This window comes from Rana temporaria, chromosome 8, assembly GCF_905171775.1.
Source record: "Rana temporaria chromosome 8, aRanTem1.1, whole genome shotgun sequence".
In the NCBI taxonomy this organism is placed as follows: Eukaryota; Metazoa; Chordata; class Amphibia; order Anura; family Ranidae; genus Rana; species Rana temporaria.
This window is the reverse complement of record NC_053496.1, coordinates 91,040,193-91,062,632: the sequence shown is the minus strand read 5'-3', so window position 1 is coordinate 91,062,632 and position 22,440 is coordinate 91,040,193. Positions and strand designations below refer to the sequence as shown.

The 22,440-nt window shown below is 44.6% G+C and overlaps 1 protein-coding gene across 4 annotated transcripts in view; it reads right to left on the bottom strand.

The window, feature by feature from the left end:
• Positions 1-1,274: 1,274 nt before the first annotated feature.
• The window catches only part of PIK3AP1 (phosphoinositide-3-kinase adaptor protein 1), a 242,196-nt gene continuing 221,030 nt past the window's right edge, over positions 1,275-22,440 (bottom strand). For 3 of the 4 annotated variants that reach the window (XM_040362256.1, XM_040362257.1, XM_040362259.1), the window contains 2 exons: positions 7,378-7,496; positions 1,275-1,879 (listed from right to left, as the gene is read on the bottom strand). In XM_040362256.1, coding sequence (XP_040218190.1) covers positions 1,813-1,879; positions 7,378-7,496 — 186 coding nt within the window. In that variant the 3' untranslated portion in view covers positions 1,275-1,812. The remainder of the gene's footprint in view (positions 1,880-7,377; positions 7,497-22,440) is intronic. The other variant, XM_040362258.1, reaches the window with a different exon arrangement.

Here is a 22,440-nt window from a genome sequence, read left to right as displayed (position 1 = left end):
GCTTAAATACAGTGTTTGGAAATCCGACGGACTGTTTACATGTGTAATGTGAAAATCAGAGGTTTTCTGTCACATTAGCAACCATGTAAGGTCAGCAGGTTTGCTGCTGCTTTAAAAATGTAACATGTAAACAGTCCGTCGGATTTCCAAATACTGTATTTGAGCATATAAGCTCTGTTTTGTGTTGAAAATAACTGTGAAATCTAAAACTCCGGTGGGTGTAACAAGATGTCTGCTTGCCCCCTTCTCACTCTATCATTACTGTGCAGGAGTGCGGGGTGTAGCAAGATGGCGGCGATGGAACGTCACTCCAGGAGCAATCTGTGATGGGGAGCCGAATGTGACGAGACACCGGCTAACAAGAGGACACATAGAAGTCAGAACATCTCTCCATTTAGACCAGTGCCATGATGTCTTCCCCATCCCCAGATGTGCCTGTCATTTTTATCTCAGATGTGAGTTACCAATATAAAATGTAACCGTCTGCACTCAAAGGCACCTTCACTCCTTTTTTTTTTTTCAAATAATTACAAGCCTGTTATTATCTATAAAAATCTGTTTGTAGATCATCATTACTACACATTTCTAAAGGTGCTTTGTTGTAATTTTTATGATAATAGAAAAAAAAAAAAAAAAAAGATGAGATTTACCATTAACAGACTCCCTTTAACCTATAGAAACATTGGAGGATTTTTTTTTGTGATACTTACCAAAAGCGCCCTGTTGATATATAGTCCTCCTAATCTGCCACTTCCTGGTCTGCGGAGCTCCTCGTCACTTCCTCCCTCGCCTATGCGTCTGTGGGCAGTACTGTGATCAAAAATCGCGTTATTTCCTGACGTGTAATCACTCGTTTTTTGGCGGATCACAGCGTCGGGATGTGTTTATCTATGTTGCCATAACAATGGTGCGGGACCTTCCTCCGTCACTGTCCGTTGTTATGGCAACTTTAGAAACAATCAGTGATACGACCTCTGGTAAATTGCTCATGCTGGTTACCCAGCATGCACCTCTCCAACGCTTATCCAGGAAGAGACATTGATTGGGCTTCACATGCCTACAATCATGATAGCAACGGCCACAACAGGAGGGAGAAACCTGTAAGTATTACATTTATATTTTAGAAACATCCACAATTAACCTTGTATACTAGTTTTTTTTTTTATTTAATAATGCTCGGATCAATAAAAAATGTAAAAAAAAAATTGTCCAGAACTCTGCTTTTAACATGATTTCTAATTAATGTACACGAGGAAGAGTAACATACCATGATATACAAAATATGTGCCAAGCTATTACTTTAGATTTACTTTAATGGTGCTAAAAAGTCACAACAGGTGATATCATTTGTACAGAAGGTACCAGTATTCAATATATGAATATGAGCAAAATTATACAAACACATCAACATTGTATCTTCAGGTGATGACCGGTAAGTCTGCATGTATCTGGTTTCAGTTTCTAAACATTTCGATGTAGGGTTCTTCTAGACTCTTTTAGAGTTCATGTTGGCTGCCATTATTATCATCATGATAGGTCACATTCAGGCTGTATGGTGCTATGTTCATTTCCAGGCTGGTTAATGGTAAAAATAAAGGAATCTTTATAGAGGTATTTGAGTCCACTGTTATAGTCTATGATAGCTTAGATTGTTTGGAAAAGGCCAGAAAAATGTATCTTCTTAGTGATGCGTACACGGACATACAGTTCTTGATTTTGTTAAGTATATTAGGGAAAATTACATTTGTCCTAAAAAACTATGAGGGAACTGACACTTATAAAAAAAAATTGTTTTCTATTCCATCGGCTGCATCAGTTATTGCCTCTAGGTGGCACAGGTGGTGCTCTGCAACTGTGACCAGATGAAGACATCCTGGATCTAGAACACAAAATAAAATAAAAAATTGACATTGAGCTAAATTTTTGAACGCTTAAACCCACCAGGTACATTTAACCCTTTCGCTGACAGTCATTTTTTGCGGTTTTTGCACACGTTTAAAAAATCATTTTAGGCCTGAAGATTACATAAAACCCCAAACATTATATATTTTCTGAAAGCAGACACCCTAGAAAATTAAATAGCGGTAGTTCCAATTTTTTATGTCATATATGGCTGCCCGTACAGGACCGGGTGACATTCAAGACACTCTGCCTCACCCACAAATGTACACAGGGTAAAGCTCCTCAATATTTAAGCGAGAAAATAAAACCCTACGTCACCAAGCGCATGCTCCGATCAACCAACCAAAACCTTCTCCAAATCCCCAAATCTCGCTACAAATCTAAGGGAGAACGTAGATTCTCGGTCCAGAATGCCCTACCCACGACCATCCGCTTGGAAGAAAACCATCGGGTTTTTAGGAAAAAACTGAAGACACACCTCTTCTGAAAGACCTGTATAACTCTGGATGCCAAGCGCCTTGAGGCGATTAAGTTCGCATTTGTTGCGCTATATAAGTTTCTCACTCACTCACTCACTATGATCTTACCGCAAAGATCTAGGAAACGCAATATTCCAGTAAAAAAAAACACATTAACCAGAATTTTAGTGCGAACAAATGCAATAAATACCCAATTTTTTTGGTAAAATATAAAAGACAAGGTTTCGCTGAGTAAATAGATACCCAACGTGCCATATCTTGAATTTCTTTATAGTACATCACAGGACATCACAGGAGGGCAAGTCTGCATTTTTTCACAGTTTCTCTTTTAAAAGAGAGAGATCTGACTGTCTGTTTTCCCAGTGGCTACTGGGAGCACTGTTCTATCATGCTATGTGCTCTTGCTCATGCAGGCTGCCGTTTCTTCCCCAGCCACTAGAGGGCGCGAGTTTGCTCAAGTCCAGCCTAAGGCAGGAAGAGGACATTGGCATGTGCTGACAGGTCAGATAGGCCTTGGAGACAGAACGGTGGCCCGTGAGTGTGAGTACTTGCTTGGAAACGGAGTGCAGACAAGTCATATTTTCTGCCTATCCAAGGGGCATGTACAACTGTAAGTAGATACCCCCCTGGATGATTAGCAGTTCACTTTAAAAGTGTCATTATCTGCTTGTGGGCAGGAACAGCATAATAAACGTGCTTGCAAATGTATTGCTTAATTGCATGTTTTTAAAGTACATGTTTGAAAGACATGAGCGTGGGTGCATTTTAGGGAGTTGTATCTCCAATATAGTGTGCATATGTGCTTGGTATCCTTCCTACAGGTCTAAAGTATAATACCAACTGTAGTTGAGCAAGTGCTTGCTTACAAACTTGCTAAATCGCACAGTTGGACATGTTTGTGTAAAAAACAAAACAAAAAAACATGTTTATTATTGATCACATAAAAACGTGTGATCGCATAAGGTGATAGGATCGCTTAAGGATACATGGTCACATAAAGATGCATGTTTATGTTTGTATAGATATGTTTTTTTCATAGCCGGATAAAAATTCTTGATCACATAAAGATGCTTAGTCGCATAAGATACTTGATCGCACAAGGGTACTCGATCGCACAAGGGTGCATGATCGCATAAAGGTGCTCAATCACATAAAAATGCTGGATCGCATAAGGATGCATGATCACCTAAAAGTTACATGATTGCCTAAAGAGGCATGGTTGCATATTGAGGCACGTTAATACACGTTTACTTAAATATACATGATTCCTCATGATTGCATAGGAACACAAGTCTGCATACATATGTTTTACAGAATGTTGCATAACACGTTTCATAAACGCATACTTGCTTTGCAAAGATGCTTGTTCCATGGCACACGTGCTACATGAATGCGTGTGTACAGCACACACTTTTCATATTGTGCCTGAAAGCATATTTTTATGGTCTCATGCTAAAACCATGAACATACGCTTCCATAGAGGCATATTGCTTGAACACATGCTGCATACGTTAAAGCTGTATATGTACGTACTTCTTTTTCTGGAATAATTTTACCTATATGTTTACTTGCATAGGACTGCAGAAGTGCCTGGAGGGCAGAAGCCTAAAAAGCAGAGTCCCTAGGCCTCCTTATGAAGGGGCGCCTCCGCTCAATCTGTGGTTTTCAGGGGCTTGGCAAGAAGAGCTCCTTGATGGATGGGTCATCTCTGTGGTAGCCTTAGGCTACTCCGCAAAGGCCTAATGAAAAGAAGGTCTTTATTTCTGGTGCTGGACCGATTGGTGTTTCAGGGAATCATAGAGACCCCCTCAGAAAAATAGGGTATGTGGTTTTATTCAAATCTCTTCATGGTACCGAAACCAATTGGAGATGTAAGACCCTTTTTTTTTAGATCTTAAAGAGCTGAATCGCTTCCTAAACATCCGCTCTTTCCGCATGGAGTCAATCCAGTCAGTCGTATCTACCCTATGGGGAGGAGAACTTCTAGAATTAATAGACATCAAAGATGCGTATCTACATCTGCCAATTTTCCCTGCTCATCAGAAGTTTGTGTTTTACGGTGGAACAGCGCCACTTTCAGTTCGTGGACTTACCCCTCAGGTTAGCCACCGCTCTCTGGGTATTTACAAAAGTTTTGGCCCCAGTACTAGCAAGACTAAGGGGCCAGGATATAAAGGTAATGGCATACCTAGGTGACCTGCTGCTGATAGACCAGTCAGTAAACTGGCTAGACCAAACTTTGTCCAGCATGGTCAAGTATCTGGAACACCTAGGTTGGGTTCTCAACCTAGGAAAATTATCCTTACATTCAGTACGAAGGCTAGAGTACATGGGACATAGCCCGAAAAAGAGTCTCTTGGCCCTGGACAGAAGTCAGCTTTAAGAGAGCTGGTCCATATGGTCAAGGCAAGGAAGAGTCCTTCCATTTGCCTTGGCATGGAATTGCTAGGGAAGATGGTGGCTTCTTTCAAAGCAGTTCCCTGTGCTCAGCAAGGCTGTTGCAAACAGCATTCTGTCTACTTAGAACAAGAAAATCCAAGCCTTACATTATTCAAGGTATCTGACCCCAAAGGTACGCCAGAGTCTCAGTTGGTGGTTGGTAACCCAAAGATTTGCAGAAGGGAAAATCCTTCATACCGATTACCTGGAAGGTAGTGATAACGGAGACCAGCCTCTTGGGCTGTGGAGCAGTCCCCGAAGAGACCACTGCCCAGGGCAAGAGCCGAGAAATCCTTGTCCATCAACATCCTAGAGATTCGGGTGGCACGTCTGGCTCTAATAGCCTGGATGTTCAGGTTGCAGAATTGTCCTGTCATAATACAATCTGCCAATACCACAGCAGTGGCTTACATCAATCACCTATGGGGAACAAGAAGTCATAAAGCCAGAGGGAGGTAAACCATGTTCTGGCTTGGGCAGAGAAGCATGTATCTTGCCTATCTGCAGTCTTCATTCCGGGAAGTGGAGAATTGGCAGGTGGATTTCTTGAGCCGCCAACAATTGCTCCCGGGAAAATATTCTCTACATCCCCAAAATGTTCTGGCCATATGCCAGAAATGGGGTATTTCGGTCATAGATCTATTGGCGTCCAGTTTAACATAAAGTTGGACAACTTTGTGTTAAGGGCAAACGATCCACTCGCATACAGTAGGTGGACTCAATGGCCGCTATTCCTACCTGCCTCGCAAATGCTGAATTTAGCGGTTTGGCTGTTAAGCCCTCGATTCTTTTAGAACGTGGGCTTTTCAGGGTCAGTAGTATTTACCCTGATGCAGGAAAACCGGCCTCTAGGACCATTTACTATAGGGTCTGGAGGGCCTATGTTCCTGGTGGAAACCAAGGACGGCATCCTTGAAGTATGTCATAGGTGGAGTTATTACCTTCCTACAATTAGGAATGGAAATTAAGCTAGCCTTGAGTTCTATCAAGGGTCAGATCTCGGCCTTGTCAGTGTTTTTTTCCAAAGGCTGCTTGCTTCGCACTCTTTGATCTGGACCTGTATACAAGGGGTAACGCTTATAAAATCTGCCAGTTAGGTCACCCTTGTGCCCGTGGGATTTTGATCTAGTTTTGTCGGCGTTAAAAAGACAACCCTTGGAACCGATGAATCTTGTTACTTCTGACAAGGAAATTGGTGTTCTTGATTGCGGCAACCTCCGCAAGAGAGTTTTCAGAGTTTGGCAGCTTTCTTTTGTAAAGAGCCATCCTTAATTATTCATAACGATAAGGTGGTGTTGAGTCCTCACCCATCCTTTTTTGCCTAAGGTATCTAATTTCATCTGAATAAAGATGTTTCCCTACCTTCCTTTTTTTCCAGAACCTTGTTCTGTGAAAGGAAGGTTATAACATCCTCTCCTTGTAGTGGAAGCAGTTAAAGCGGGGGTTCACCCTTAGAGGGCACTTTTCCCCCTTAGATTCCTGCTCGTTATTACTAGGGGAATCGGCTATTTATTTAAAAATATGTGCAGTACTTACCCGTTTACGAGACGCATCCTCTCCGTCGCTTCCGGGTATGGGCTTCGGGAATGGGCGTTCCTTCTTGATTGACAGGTTTCCGAGAGGCTTCCGACGGTCGCATCCATCGCGTCACGATTTTCCGAAAGAAGCCGAACGTCGGTGCGCAGGCGCAGTATAGAGCCGCACCGACGTTCGGCTTCTTTCGGCTACGAGTGACGCGATGGATGCGACCGTCGGAAGCCTCTCGGATGAATGTCAATCAAGAAGGAACGCCCGCTCCCGAAGACCATACCCGGAAGCGACGGAAGAAGATGCAGCTCGAAAACGGGTAAGTACTGCACCTATTTTAATACAAATAGCCGATTCCCCTAGACCGAACGAGCAGGAATCTAGGGGAAGAAAAAAAAAATTTTTAGAAATGGGTGAACTCCCGCTTTAAGGTCTATCTGAAGGGTTCAGATACAGAAAACTGACGCTCTGTTGGACTGCCAGAAAGCCCTAGGAAAGGGCAGGCAGCGTTGGAATCAACTATTTCAAATGGATTCATCAGGTTGTTATTCAGGCTTATGGTTGAAAAGAAGGGTTCCGCTTTTTCCAAGTTAGGGCAGTAAGTGCTTCATGGGCAGTGCATCACCAAGCCTCTATGACTCAGATTTGCAAGACTGCAACTAGATCGTCAAATTTTTAAATACTATACAGGTGGCGCCATACCTCAGTAGCCGCAGAGGGAGAAAAGAATAGTGCTAAACTTGCACATGATTGGATGATGAAAATCAGCAGAGCTTCACTGCATTTACTAAACTCTGGGGGAAATCAGTACAACTGCACAGTCTCTTTGCCTTTAGTAAATCAGCCCCAATGACTCAGAACAAAAATGCAGAAAAGCTTTAACTTTACTGGCTGTACACCTGTTTTGGGTCTGTGACTCAAAAAGTGTTTCAGCTAAAGAAAGCCATGCAGGCTAGCATTTTTAAAATCAGCAATGGCAGCCTGATTAGTTCTTTCAGTACAAGTCTTTTTTTAAATTAGACAGCATTACCTTCTAGTACTGTGGTTTTGTATCCTTGGTGGCCTTGGAGGAGGTCTTTCTTCTTGCAGGGAGGCATGCCGAGGACTGTATCTTGGACGATCCTCTGTTAACTCATCTGGTAACTCCTCCTGCAATATTAAACATAATACCAACTCTATTTTTGTGTATAAGGGCTCATGAACACCATCCAGAGTCTACATAAAATCTTTCCCAAGGCTGCTGTGTACAGCTGTTAAAAAAAAAAAAAAAAAAAGCACCTACATGCACATGAATGTATGCTACAAATCAGTACTATCTGTGTTCAGGGCATATGTCTAAGCACATGCTTTATGCAACCATTGGTGTCTAACAGCTGCATTTTCTAACTGATCTCTGTCGATGCCTGTATGCAGTGGCTGCAGTTCCTGAAGACATTTTCATGAATGGCTCTGGATGCTGTTATAAGCCTTAAAGTGGTTGAAAACCCTCACATATACCCAGTGAAGTGACTGGCCTCAGGTGATACACAGAGATTAAACAAATCCTCCTACATAAGTTGTACCTAACTATCTACAGCCATCTTTCCCCTACATCCATTCAAAGTGCAGAATTTACACAGGATCTCTCAGGTCTGGAAAGCAGGGAAAGGACAGCTGAAATTACACTCTGTAAGGAGAGTTCTGAGAGATGATTGGAGGGGAGGGAAGGGACCCCCCCCCAATCACACAGCACATAGGAACAGAGCTGAAGCTGTCAATCACAGGCTGTGCCCTCCCCATCTTTATTTTTCTCAGGAAACTTTGTCAGAGGAGACTTAGGGCAGAGGAGCGAGGCAGCGGACAGAAATTACACTTGGTGTTCTTAACTGACACACAACAGAGCAGAGGGATATGCTTTGTTCATATTTCATGTCTAAAATTCTTAACCACTTCCATACCAGGTACTTACGCAGCTTCCCGCCCAAGCCAATTTTCAGCTTTCAGCACTGTCGCACTTTGAATGGAAATTGCGCGGTCATGCTACACTGTACCCAAACAAAATTGGCGTCCTTTTTTCCCCACAAATAGAGCTTTCTTTTGGTGGTATTCGATCACCTCTGCGATTTTTTTTTTTTGCGCAACAACTAAAAAAAGGCTGAAAATTTGGAAAAAAAATTACGTTTTTATTTTTTTCTGTTAATTTTTTTGTAAATAAGTTTTCTCTTTCAATTACGGGCACTGATATGGCGGCACTAATGGGCACCGATGAGATGGCACTGATGGACATCGATGAGGTAGTACTGACGGGCACAGATGAGGTGGCACTGATTGGCGGCGCTGGTATGCGACACTGATGGGCACACATAGGCGGCACTGATGGGCACACATAGGCGGCACTGATGGGCACACATAGGCGGCACTGATGGGAACTCATGGGCGGCACTGGGCACTCATAGGCGGCACAGATGGGCACTCATGGGCGGCACTGATGGATACTTATGGGTGGCACAGATGGGCACTGATAGGTGGGCACTGGGCATGGATGGGCACTGTGGGGTGGCACTGATGGACACTGGGTTGGCACTGATGGACACTGGGGTGGCGCTGATGGACACTGGGGTGGCGCTGATGGACACTGGGGTGGCAGCACTGATTTTTGCCGGGTTGCCAGTCAGTGCCCATTTGTGGGCACTGACTGGCATCTTTTTTTTTTTCTGTCATTTTTTTTTATTTATTTTTTAGACCTTTTTTTTTTTTTTTTTTTCTGTCATTTTTTTTTTTTTGTGCCCACCCTGGTGCTCCAGGGTGGGCATCCCTGGTGGTCCAGTGTGGCGATCCGAGGGGGGGCTGCGCTGATAAACAATCAGCGCTAACCCCCCCCTGTCAGGAGAGCCGCCGATCGGCTATCCTCTACTCGCGTCTGTCAGACGCGAGTGAGGAAGAGCCATCGACGGCTCTTCCTGTTTACATCGTGATCAGCCGTGGTTGGACACGGCTGATCACGTGGTAAAGAGTCTCCGCCGGAGGCTCTTTACCGAGATCGGAGATGCAGGGTGTCAGACTGACACCCCGCATCACCGATCGCCGCGATGCGCGCCCCCACGGGCGCGCGCGGCATGAAATCCTGCAGGACGTTCTAGAACGTCCTGTCAGGATTTCATAACCACTTCCCGGACGTAAATCGGCCATAGGCCGGGCGGGAAGTGGTTAAGATGGCAACAAGTTCTTCTGCATCTTCATTGAAACTTTGTACTTGCAATGTTAAAGTTCATATTAACATAGATGTGCCTTAAAGGGGTTGTAAAGGTACAATTTATTTTTCTAAATAGCTTCCTTTACCTTAGTGAAGTCGTGCTTCACTTACCTCATCCTTCGATTTTGCTTTTAAATGTCCTTATTTCTTCTGAGAAATCCTCACTTCCTGTTCTTCTGTCTGTAACTCCACACAGTAATGCGAGGCTTTCTCCCTGGTGTGGAGTGTTCATGCTTGCCCCCTCCCTTGGACTACAGGAGAGTCAGGACGCTCTCTACGTTGCAGATAGAGAAAGGAGCTGTGTGTTAGTGGGCATCCTGACTCTCCAGTAGTCCAAGGGAGGGGGCAAGCGTGACACTCCCCACCAGGGAGAAAGCCTTGCATTACTGTGTGGAGTTACAGACAGAAGAACAGGAAGTGAGTATTTCTCAGAAGAAATAAGGACATTTAAAAGCAAAATCGAAGGATGAGGTAAGGCAAGGAGGGCTGCACTAAGGTAAAGGAAAAAATAATTGTACCTTTACAACCCCTTTAAGTAGTTACAGATATGGGAATAAATGTGGGAAACAGCTAGCACGTACACTACATCCCCATCCTCCTCAGACTTGTAATTAGTACTAGTATTAGGAAGTCGTCAAGGAAACTACCTCAGATCCACAATGTCTTCAACAAACATTCAGGGAATATTTTTCAGCTCTTTATAATCTGGCTCAACCATCATCTTTGGAAGACATGGGATCTAATACTTGTCGCATTGAAGACTATATGGAGGAAACTGTTATTCCAACACTAGACGACGACTATAGGAAATCATTGGATTATTCTTTCTCAAGTGAGGAATTATTAGGAGTAATTACAGACATTCCATCAGGTAAGAGCCCTGGCCCAGATGGATTTACTCCAAAATTATAAAGATACTTGTCCCCATTTATGCTCCAGGTATGCAACTCCATCTCCTCCACTCCTCCACTAACCCATATCCGACTCAAAAACTGGAAGCCCATATTACTTTGATTCCTAAACCAGTTAAAGATCTAACATTATGCTCCAGTTATCGTCCAATATCTTTAATTGGAGCAGACATAAACATTTACGCCAAATTGATTGTGTCACGTCTCCAATCTCTTATTCCGAGCCTGGTACATAAAGACTAGGCCTGATATGTCCAAGGAAAAGAAACACACAACACAATAAAAACGTTTTATGCCCAAACAGCTAACATACCAGCATGCTTTCTCTCTCTCGGTCAATTCGGAGAAGACTTTCAATCGGGTTGGGTGGCCTTTCCTTGAGCATTCTTTGAGGCGAATAAGGATGGGCCCAAATTTGCCTAAAGCGGAGCTCCGCTGTAAAAAAAAAAATATTAAAAAAGACAGCAGCTACAAATACTGCAGCTGTTGACTTTTAATATTAGGACACTTACCTGTCCTGGAGTCCAGCGACGTCTGCAGCAGAAGACGAGCAATCACTCGTCACTCTGCTGCCCCACCGCCATCCTCGGTGAGGGAATCGGGAAGTGAAGCGCTCTGGCTTCACTGGCTTCACTGGTTCCCGCTGTGTTCTGGGAGCCGAGTGTTTCCCAGAACACAACGGGCGGGGGCGGGAAGTGACGCACTACCCGCAGAGAGGACTCCCAAAGTGGGTGCAAATACCTGTCTTTGACAGGTATCTGCACCCCCCTGAAAGGTGTCAAATGTGACACCGGAGGGGGGGAGGGTTCCGATGAGCGGAAGTTCCACTTTAGGGTGGAGCTCCGCTTTAATAAGATTTTAGCACTATATTCTAAACCCAAGGCAAGAATAAGGATCAATGGATCATTGACCACAAGTTTCCCCACACAAAATGGTACTCGCCAGGGATGCCCTCTATCTCCTTTGCTTTATGTTCTAGTAATCGAGCATTTAGCAATTAGACAGAACCCCTCTATCACTGGCATAAGGATAGATCAACAAGAAATAAAACTTGCCTTGTTCGCTGATGATCTGTTACCAATCCACATATCTCTTTACTGGACCTCCCCATGTCAGCCTACTATGGGTCAGGTCCACCCCCTCTGACCACTCCAGGACCACCATTTTCCTATCCCATAAAGGGCGGCTGTCAGACCAGCCCAGCATTCTTTTTCGTCCTCACTGCGGATCAGCTGTAGTTAATTAGTTCATCTGTTGTTGTCTGCTAAGGGATGAATTGACACTCAGAATAATGTCCAAATAAAAGTCATCCAGGTGATCTTTTAAACGTGACTGGTAGTAGACAAAAACATGCAGGTGATGTAGCAGGACACCTCCACCAATGATAGTAATGGCCGCTCACCTCACAGGTATGACCCTCTGTTAGATAAGGTCAAAAAACGCTTTCCCATATGGGTGTATACAAGGCACATCTCCAGTAAAGACCAGACAGGGGAATGCAACACTCTCAGAAACGGTCAGCATAGATTGCAGGGATGGGATCCGATCATGATAAAAAGAGGACAAAACTCAGTCTGCTTTAGCTAGAACTTGATGCTCATACAGCTCTAGGACCACAGGAGCTTCTGTTTGCCTCGGTAGGTATCGTTAGGATTCTCCGAGGAGGAAAGAACTACTAGATCCTAGTATTAATCTCCTCACTTTAGAGCTCTCGACCGACTCTGGAGGTTTCTCCGCGAGATGAGTTCTGTGTTTAAGAATGTATCTCCTGAATTTATCGAATTAGCCTGTCCCCGACACAGTTTGTGCCCATAGGGGGTGTCGGGACTGGCAATAGAATTAAGTGCACTTATAGGGGATACCTGCTTTTATGTAATTGTTAGCATACGAAGTGGGTGGGTGACCTGGTTTTTTTTTCCCTCTAAAGATGGTTGTTTATCTGACATGAATACTTTGACAAGCATTGTACGTATTTAATACTGGCCCCAGAATGTGCTGGCGGCAATAACGTGTACTGTACTGCTCTTCAATAAATTTATTTTAAACTGAAAAAAAAAAAAAAAAAAGAGGACAAAACATAGTGTTTCTCCGCAATACAAAATATAAAATTTAATGACAAATATTGAACTCACAAGACAAGGCACTATATCCAGTGCCAGGAATGTGTAGCAGACAAAGCATAGTCCGATGGATGGCCGCGGGTGACGTCACGTGCTTCCCCTTGTGCTCACCCGCGGCCATCTATCGGACTATGCTTTGTTTGCTACACATTCCTGGCACTGGATATAGTGCCTTGTCTTGTGAGTTCAATATTTGTCATTAAATTTTGTATTGCGGAGAAACACTATGTTTTGTCCTCTTTTTATCATGATCGGAGTGTTGCATTCCCCTGTCTGGTCTTTGCTGGAGATGTGCCTTGTATACACCCATATGGGAAAGCGTTTTTTGACCTTATCTAACAGAGGGTCATACCTGTGAGGTGAGCGGCCATTACTATCATTGGTGGAGGTGTCCTGCTATCCCACGCTACATCACCTGCATATTTTTGTCTACTACCAGTCACGTTTAAAAGATCACCTGGATGACTTTTATTTGGACTTTATTTTAGCGCTGCACTATCTATTACATGTAATTTTAGGAATTTTTTGAATTGAATCCCAGTGTACAGCTGCTTTCTGTGTTTTATTTGTTTTTATTGCGCTGATTAGTTTTCTACTTACTCAGAATAATGTGCATTGGTGGCTCGTTATGTAACCATTGTGTGATGTTGTGGGTGAATCCGGGCCATATCCCCTGTAGTTTTCTAAATTGTATATAAGAGCCTGTATTTCTCAATAAAGTCATTCCCTGTTTGGAATCTGAAAACAGAGCTGTGTCTCGTTAATGGGGGGAATTATCCTTATGGGTCTTGTTCGCCTGACTGTGGAGTGTCGGTAGCTGCCTTGTGTTCGGGAATGGAATATCCTAAACGGCGTTAACCTCTTTCCCATTTGGGGTGTCGTTACAATGCCAAAAAAAGAAAGGAAAATGAGTGAAGAATATGGGATGAGTTTTTGGCTGTCCTGTTCAGGTTCAGCTTCTCCCAGTACAGAAGACCCCCCCGGATGGGCTGTAAATCTCCCAAGGAGGTGGGATCCCTTGGTGCAGGGACATGCTATGCAGTAAAAAGTACTGTGGTTGTTTTGGCATTTGGAGCAGGCAGGGCATTTGGCACAGTATAAATTTGTTTTTACTTGTGGCAGTATGTAGCAGGCTTGTACCATCTTTACCTTTCTGTTTTTCTACTGAGTGATCCGCTGGGCTCTGTAGTGCTCCCCTCATGTCTCAGGAGTGGCGCTAAGTTGAGCAAGTGACGTCACAGTGGCCGGCTTCCTCGTCTGGTTGCCTTACAACCGCCGGGGCGCTTCTCCCCAATTCGTGGCACTTCCCTGACTTAAGGGGTGGGTCTCCCAGGCTCTTGGCTTCCCTGTGTTCCCCCTACGGCGGTGTCCGGCTTCCTGGCTCCAGCTAGTGATCCTGCTGCTCTGCTGAGGTAAGCTGCTCTCCCCAAGTTTGAGCTGTTACTGTCCATGCAGCTCTGCAAGTCCCCTCTGGTCTGATCCTTGTTCTTACCTGGTAGGTTTATCTGCCTGCTGGTCTGCTTGTTTGCACTGAAGATCCCATGGAAAGGTCTCTCTCTCTCTCTCTCTCTCTCTCTCTCGACATGGGTGGGATGGAATCTCCAATCCTGGAACCGGGTTTTGGAAACAGCCAGGAGTCTGGCTGGTTGATTGAACAGGTGGTTCCTGGGCTTATAGTAGAGACAGGACCAGTGTTCTGGACTCCACCCTCCCGAGGAGTCCAGGCAAGCTAGGGAGAAGCATGCATGTCTGCATGGTATAGACAGAGGACCCAAAGCTGTGGGCTGATCAGCACAGAAGCTGAGAGAAAGGTACAGTGATTTGTACAGGTACTTTGGTACGTGGCCAAGAGGGCTGAAGTGTAAGCCTATGGGGCTGTATTACTGAAGAGAGCCAGGTGGCTCTGCATTTTCGGTTGACTATTTCTTTATTGCTGTAGCAACTTGAAACCCCCTGCGTGGGAATCTTGTGTGTGAACTGTTATTTTGTTTCTTTTCAATAAAAATGGGCTGCCATGCCCTCAAACCTAACATCTAACTGGCGTGGACTCTGCTCACTGGTATGCTCTACACAGATGCTAAATAACCCCAAAATTACAATATATAATGTTATTGGGCCAGATTCTCTAACATTCTGCGGCAACGTAGCGTAAGCCATTTACACTACGCCACCGCAACTTACTGGAGCAAGTTCCGTATTCCTCAAGCACTTGCTCCGTAGTTTGCGGAGGCGTAGTGTAAAAGGCCCGGCGTATCCCCGCGTATTTCAAAGGGGGCGGCTTATATTTAAATTAAGCGCGCCCCTGTTTCGATCGAACTGCGCATGCGCCGGGCTAAAAATAGCCCAGTGCGCATGCTCCAGTTCTCGGCGGAAAACGTCAATGACGCCGACGTGTGCGTCATTGACGTAAAGTCGTATTCAAGAACGACTTAGGAAAATGACGTACCCCGACGGGAAAAGACGACGCGGACCCGACGCCATACTTAACATGGCATACGTGGGACTGGCGTAAGGTTACCCCTCATATAGCAGGGGTAACCTTACGCTTACGCAAACGACGTAAGCGATGGTTACGCGACGCATATTCATTCAGGAATCGGCGTATCAGGCTCATTTGCATAAACAAATGAGACCTGAACGTAAACGCCACCTAGCGGTCGACGTAGTATTGCATTTACGATCCGACGATGTAAGTGATTTACACTAGTCGGATCCTAGCCTAAATCCGGCGTATCTTGTTTTGTGAATACAAAACAATGATACGCCGGCGGGAATTTCGAATTACGCCGGTGTATCAGTAGATACACCGGCGTAACTTGTTTGAGAATATGGCCCATTGTTTTTTTGGTATACTTTATTTATTTTTATTTTTTAAAAGAGAGCATCTTCTGTCTTTGAGCCCAGGTTCACACTGGGTACGATTTCCTTCGATTTGAGATGCGATCTCAAATCGGCGGCATTTGTCGGCAATGACACTGTCCTAATCGGTGCAACGCCGCATCTGCGGCACTGCACCGATTTAAAAAAGTAGTTCCTGTACTACTTTTTGCGATTTCGGGCCGCGATTTACATAGACATCTGTGCAGGTTACTGCACAGATGTCAATGTAAATCGCGGCCGAAATCGGGACTGCCAGCGGGAGTGAAGCCGTGCGAGTTCAGCTGAACTCGCACGGCTTCACTCCCGCAGCCCAGTGTGAACCAGGGCTTACAGAGAGAAAAGCCCAGAGCGGGATAAACGCCGCAAAGAGGTTCCAAGGCTGCTGCATTGTCTCAGAAAAGCAAGAAAAAAAATCGAGACATGTCGCTGAGTTGCATGCAGCCTGATTGACGCTCAGGGATTCAATATTCCAGATCTCCCTTTCCCGTGCCTCACTGTACTCGCTCGAACCCAGGCCAAGAGAGGTTGAGCCATCGTAAAGCCTCTAAGAAAAACAGATCCAGGCACAGGCGCAGAAAGCGGTCCTCCTCTTCAGCTAGGTCCTCCTCTCTAAGCCAGATGGAGGATGTAGGTTGGTGGGCCTGTTCAGCTTAAGCCCTTCCGGGGAAGCTGGTATGAGCTTCTTGCTTCAAGGAAGCTACACGGGACAATGCGTCTGAGGCTTGTCAGGTGAAGTCCTATATCAGCGTGCAGGCCGGCGTTCTGTAGCAGCAGCCCTCAAGACATGGGTTTCGGAATTGGATGGTTGTTTGGGGGGAAGTGCTTGGGGCTGAGGGTTCTTCGCCCAGGCAATTTATCAAGACTGCGGTCAATTCTTGGAGAAGGCAGCTGTTGACCAGGTCGGGTTGACGGCGAAGATCATGGCTCACTCTGTGACGGCCTGAAGAGCGTTGTGGTTAAGACAACTGTTCGAAGCAGAGCCTATGTTCAGTTCCATTCGATGGCAAGCTACTCTTTGGTAAGCCCTTGGAGTTGGCGATCCAGCCTGTCTCAGATGGCAAGTCGGGCCTAATTGCGCAGGAAAGGAGAAGACAACAGCAGTCCTTTCGCCTGGCAAGAAGGGTCAGGGAAAATTTCAGAGAAGCAAGTTCCCACAGGCCTGGCAGGCCATTCTTTAGGCAGTGGAGGACAACTGGTTCATCCTTTCTGAAGCCTTCCAAGTCCAAACCTAACCAAGCTCCTTAGGACTCCGATAAGGCCTTCTGAAGCTGAACAGGCCCACCAACCTACATCCTCCATCTGGCTTGGAGAGGAGGACCTAAGGCCTTCGAACTGAGCAAGGCTCGCTCAGTTCGAGAAGGTTTGTGCAGTACAGGACGCATGAATTTTGACCATCATTCGAGACGGCTATCGTCTCGAGTTTGCATGGGTCAAGTCCCCCGCAGTCCCTGTTTGTGAAAACCTGGATTCTGGCGTCTTCAGAGAAGAGGCAGTGTTTGCAAACTTATATAAATGGATTGCTAATGGCAAGGGCCATCCTTCCAGTCCCAGAGCAAGGAACAGGGTCTGGGGGTCTATTCCATGTTGTTATTGGTAACAAAAGCCTCAGGAGGTTTCAGGCCAGTTTTAGATCTAAAGGTTCTAAATTCCTACATGAGGGTCTCACCTTTCAAGATGGAGTCGTTGGAGACAATCATATCCCTGGTGAAGGAATGAGACTGGATGGCTTCCATCGATCTTGCGGACGCCTAATTACATGTTCCTATCCATCCAGCTCATCATCGTTTTCTACGGTTTTCCGTCGAAGGCTCCCTCTTCCAATTTCAGTGCCTCCCGTTCGGCCTCTGCACGGCGCAGAGGACCTTTTCGAAAGTACTCTTAGCTGTCATCGCAGCCTTCAAGTCAAAACACATACAAATCTTCCATTATTTGGATGACCTGTTACTGCTAGCCTCTTCGGAAAAACATCTTCTTGTAGAGCATGTGGGCCTCACCTGTGAAACGCTCACTCGATTCGGTTGGTATATCAACTATTGGAAAAGCCAAATGCAGCCGACCCAGATTTTAGAATATCTTGGAGTAAAGTTCAACACAATTCGGAGACAAGTTTTTCTCCCCCAGAGGAAGATTCAGGACATTCAGATCCAAACCAGGAGGGTAATGGCCAGCCCTTTTCTTGTGGCGAAGGTATGCATGCCCTATCACGGAGTTCAATCTGCCACAATCCCGGTAGTCCTATGGGCCAGGTGGTGAAAAAGGAGGTTTTTAGTACAATTTACTTCTCCAATGGGATTGCCACACTCTGATTCAGAGGATTTACATTCTAATGTCTATAAGTCATTCCCTGATTTGGTGGACAATTTCCCGCAATCTTGTCCAGGGTGTACTGCTGCGACCTCTGGATCCGGTAATATTGACCATGTTTGCCAGCCTTCTGAGTTGGGGAGCTCACTGCCTGGGCCAGAAGCCCCCTCACGTGTCGCAAAGTTCAAACTTCCTAGAGTTGGAGGCCATTCGGCATGCTCTTCTAGTGTTCCTACCTGTTTTGAAAGATCAAGCTGTCAAGATCCCCTCGGACAACAAGACCACTTATATGTTCCGCCAGGGCACGCCCTTCTTCAAGTCGCATGCCAGGTATTTCTGTGGGCAGAGAGGAATTTCGAATCCCTGACGGCAGCCTACCTCCCAGGGCCCGAGAATATGTTGGCAGACCATCTGAGTCAAAGTTTTTTTTTGGGCCACAACAAATTGGGCTTAAATCCGAAATACCTGCGAAAGATCTTCAAAACTTGGAGGATGCCCTTTCCAAGCCATGGAACTTTCCCCTGGTGTATGTGTTTCCTATGCTTCCATTGATTCTCAAGATCCTATTGAAGATCCACCGAGAGAGGGTCACGGCCATAGTAGTTCTACTGTTCTGGCCCGGTAGGTAATGGTTTCCGCTGGCGTGGAGGATGAAGACGTGCCAGCCAATCCTACTGCCACCTTGTCGGGATCTCCTCTAGAACGGAATGTGTCATCCGAATCCTGGGAGACTGCAGCTAATGGCATGGAAATTGAGAGGAGATCTTTGACGAAATTGCACCTCTCGGAACGAGTGTTGAATACCTTACTACAGGCTCAAAAAGGTCTACAAATTCGACCTATCACCGGGTGTGGAGAGCTTTCCGACGCACCGCTGCAGAGAGAGGTTGGTAACCCCCCGAGTCCCCTTCGGTCTCGAACATCTTGGAGTTTCTCCAGCTGGGGCTGGATAGGGGTCTGGCCTACAATTCCTTGAAAGTCCAGGTGTCTGCCCTCTCAGGCTATGACGAATTCAAGATATTGGATACTGTCATGGTCTGTTTTTTGAAAGCAGCCATAAAGATTAGGCCTTCCCTCAAATCCTTTTTTCCCAAATGGGACCTGACCTTGGTCTTGAAAGCTTTGCTAACAGCTCCTTTTGATCCAACGTCTGCCTGTTTTGTTATTCCATTTAACTTTAAGGATTGTGTTCTTGACGGCCATTGCTTCTGCCAGAAGGGTCTCCGAGTTACTTCTTCCAAAGAGCCTTTTTGTTTGATCCTTCCAAATAAAATTATTCTTAGACCAGATTAGAGCTTCCTACCAAAGGTCTCTACTGCCTTTAACATGAATTGGAAGACTATCCTGCCAGCCTTCCCCGTGGATTTGTTACAAGATGATTGGAAGAGGCTAGACCTGGTGTCCTCTGTCTCAACGTACTTAGAGCGGACTAAGGTGTTTCGCAAACAAGATCAGCTTTTTATCTTTCCTATGGGGCCAAAGAAGGGCATGGCAGCTCCACTTAGGATTGTGTCTTCTTGGATTATAAAGACCATACAAATCGCATAGGAGACTCTGGGCCCTCCCTCTCCTGCGGAGATCAGGGAGCATTCAACGGGGGGTATGGCAGTACCATGGGCAGCCTATGCGAAGGTGTCACCTGAAATAGTGTGCAGCGCAGCAAGCTGGAGCGCACCCAACACTTTCATCCAGCACTATAAGTTGAATGTAGCCTTCTCTCCTGCGGAAGCGTTTGGTTCGTCCATTATCTCTGTGGCTGTCGGCCATAAAAAATTTTTTACAGCAGTTTTTCTTTGAGTTGCCTGTTTTTGCTTTCCCTCCCTTACCAAAGGTTTGCTTGGTACATCCCATAGTAGGCTGACATGGGGAGGTCCAGAAATAAGGAAAATTGTTATCTATACTTACCGTAATTTTCCTTTCCTGGATCCTCCCCATGTCAGCCGGGGATTCCCACCCTATCTTCCGTCGCAAAAAAGGGTGTTTTGAACGCTGGGCTGGTCCGACAGCCACCCCTTATGGGCTAAGAAAAGGGTGGTCCTGGAGGGGTCAGAGGGGGCAGACCTGACCCATAGTAGGCTGACATAGGGAGGATCCAGGAAAGGAAAATTATGGCAAGTATGGATAACAATTTTCCTTAATGCCTTCTATTTCATCCGAATTTCAGCGCTTTGGAGCCTTGAGTAATTTCAAAGTAAACGTATCGAGATCGGAAATTCTTAATGTGTCACTTTCACCACACCGAGTGAAGATGCTGAAGAATAATTTTTTGTTTAGATTCTGCTCCTCTGCACTAAAATATTTCGGAATTAATATTCCTTCAGATCCGACCCATTTATATTTGACAAATGATATCCCTCTTATGCAACGTACTCTACAAGATCTTTAAAAATATGACTAATCTATATTCGTGGTTCGGGAGGATTAACATATTGAAAATTGACATAATACCCCGCTTTCTGTATCTTTTACAAAGTTTATCGGGGGGCACAAGGTATCTCGATTACAAAACGAAAGGAGTACCGGGTGTACCGGATCTTTATTATTACTATGTTGCAGGAGTCCTGAAAAGATTAGTGAACTGGTTCCACCATTTGGATACTAAACAATGGGTATCAATAGAACAGGTGTTGAATCAGTATGATCTCCAGGCACTTCCTTGGTTAGGCTTATCATTCTGTGGTATTCATTGCGACACGTCCTCTTCTATACCTTTTCTTACATCTCATTTATTGAGCATCTGGCACAAAATGATTTCATGGCTAGGGCTAGGACTAATGACGCCCCTATTTGTCAATTCTCAATTCCCACCTGCAGTACACCAGATACATTTTCTTACATGGAATAAGGAGTCTCAACGAAGAGTGAGCCAGATTCTTTGTCAGGGTAAACTTCCACCCATATTAAACGTAATTCCTACACAACAGCCTTCACTTGCAATGGTTGGAATATCAGCAACTATTGTCATTTTTGTCCTTTACTCCCTTAAACATTTTTTTTGATAGAGATCTAAATCTGTTTGAGTCCATTTTGTTGCAAAGTACTAAACCAAAACATGTCCTATCAGCATTATATAAGATTCTTATTGCAAAAAATCATCCTGAGCTCCCAGAATTTACAAATAAATGGGCACGTGATCTTAATGTTTAAATTGGAGCAGAGGAGTGGGAGAAGTGGTTTACCCTCACACACTGCTTGTCATTGGCAACTAAAGCCCAAGAGACAAGCTATAAGCTTGTTTCTCGTTGGTATCGATGCCCAACATTCTTGCAGCGTATATACCAAGATCGGACATATGTTGGCGGTGTCATTCTGCCAAGGGCTCACTGATACACATATGTCTACGTGTTGCCATTTTTGTCCCCCCCCCTTTTTTTGTTTGTTTATTATTTGTTGTTTTGGTTATGTAAGTCTGTATAATTTGTAAGATGTTTTGATGGTATGATTATGCCATTAATATATGTATATTTGGACGATACATTTTCCAATAAAACTAAGTTTGAAGATATTTACAACCACTTTAAAGTGGAGTTTCCATCCCAAAATTTTTTTTCATTATTGTGCTGATTAGACCTAAAAAAGAAAAAAAAATGTTTTACTCACCTGGAAATGCCTGTTGCTATGCAGTCCCACAAAATCTGCCTTTGTAATCACCTAGGATCCTGACATCATCTCCCACTAATGCTCCTGGGAAATGTGTGTCATCATTTCCCAGGATGCAGTGCGCTACCCAATTATCACTCCCCATCCAAGACTTCCAGGAAGTAAGTGCTTGTGGGCTTCACAATGCCCACAAGCAAAATGACAACGGTGTGGACATAGTTTTATAAACTATCTTTTTTGAATAACTATGCGGAGCGGCAGGGGATTGTAAAATAGTAAGTGACCGGATTTATATTATAAAAAACGCATGATGAAAGGACATACATTTAAAAAATGCTAGTTGTGGTTGGAACCCCGCTTTAAGTCTTTTAATTGGTATACATGGATTTCCATAACCATAAAATGCTTTGAATCATATGTAGAGCCAATGAATGGGGAAATAATATTTAGGAACATTTAATAAATGATTACAAATGCAATCATAATGGAAAAACTAAAGCAGACCATGACAGTCAATTACATTTCTCATTTTATCAGTTCACAGAACTCAGAATAATAATTCCTGGTTGGTTAGAAAAAGGTTTTGTGCAAAATGGTTTAAAAAAGTGTTTATTTATTGGAGTCCATTGAGGGTTATACTGTTGCCTACTAGAGAATTGGATACTGGCAAACAAATAACTGTAGGCCAGTGCAGGATAGCCCCTCTGGCTATCAACTTACCTCTGTGTTTATGATCATACAAAACTAAGTGGCGGGGCTCGTGTGCCTAGAATCCAAGAAAAAGATTTTATAGTGTGTACAAAATGTTTTTTTCTTTCTCAACCACTTTCAATTTTGGTTTGTCCAGAAGCATCCCAGCTATGGGGTTGGGCAATACAAGAAACTAACTTAACAAACCCAATAAAAAAACAACAAAGTGCTGGGGACTGCCTGCAGTTTAAAGAACCACTTGAAGTACCTTACACATAAAGCTGGTGACAGATGAGTATGTAATATCCACCTAGTAGAACTTTATAAATCTGTGAACAGAAGACCATGGGCCGGAT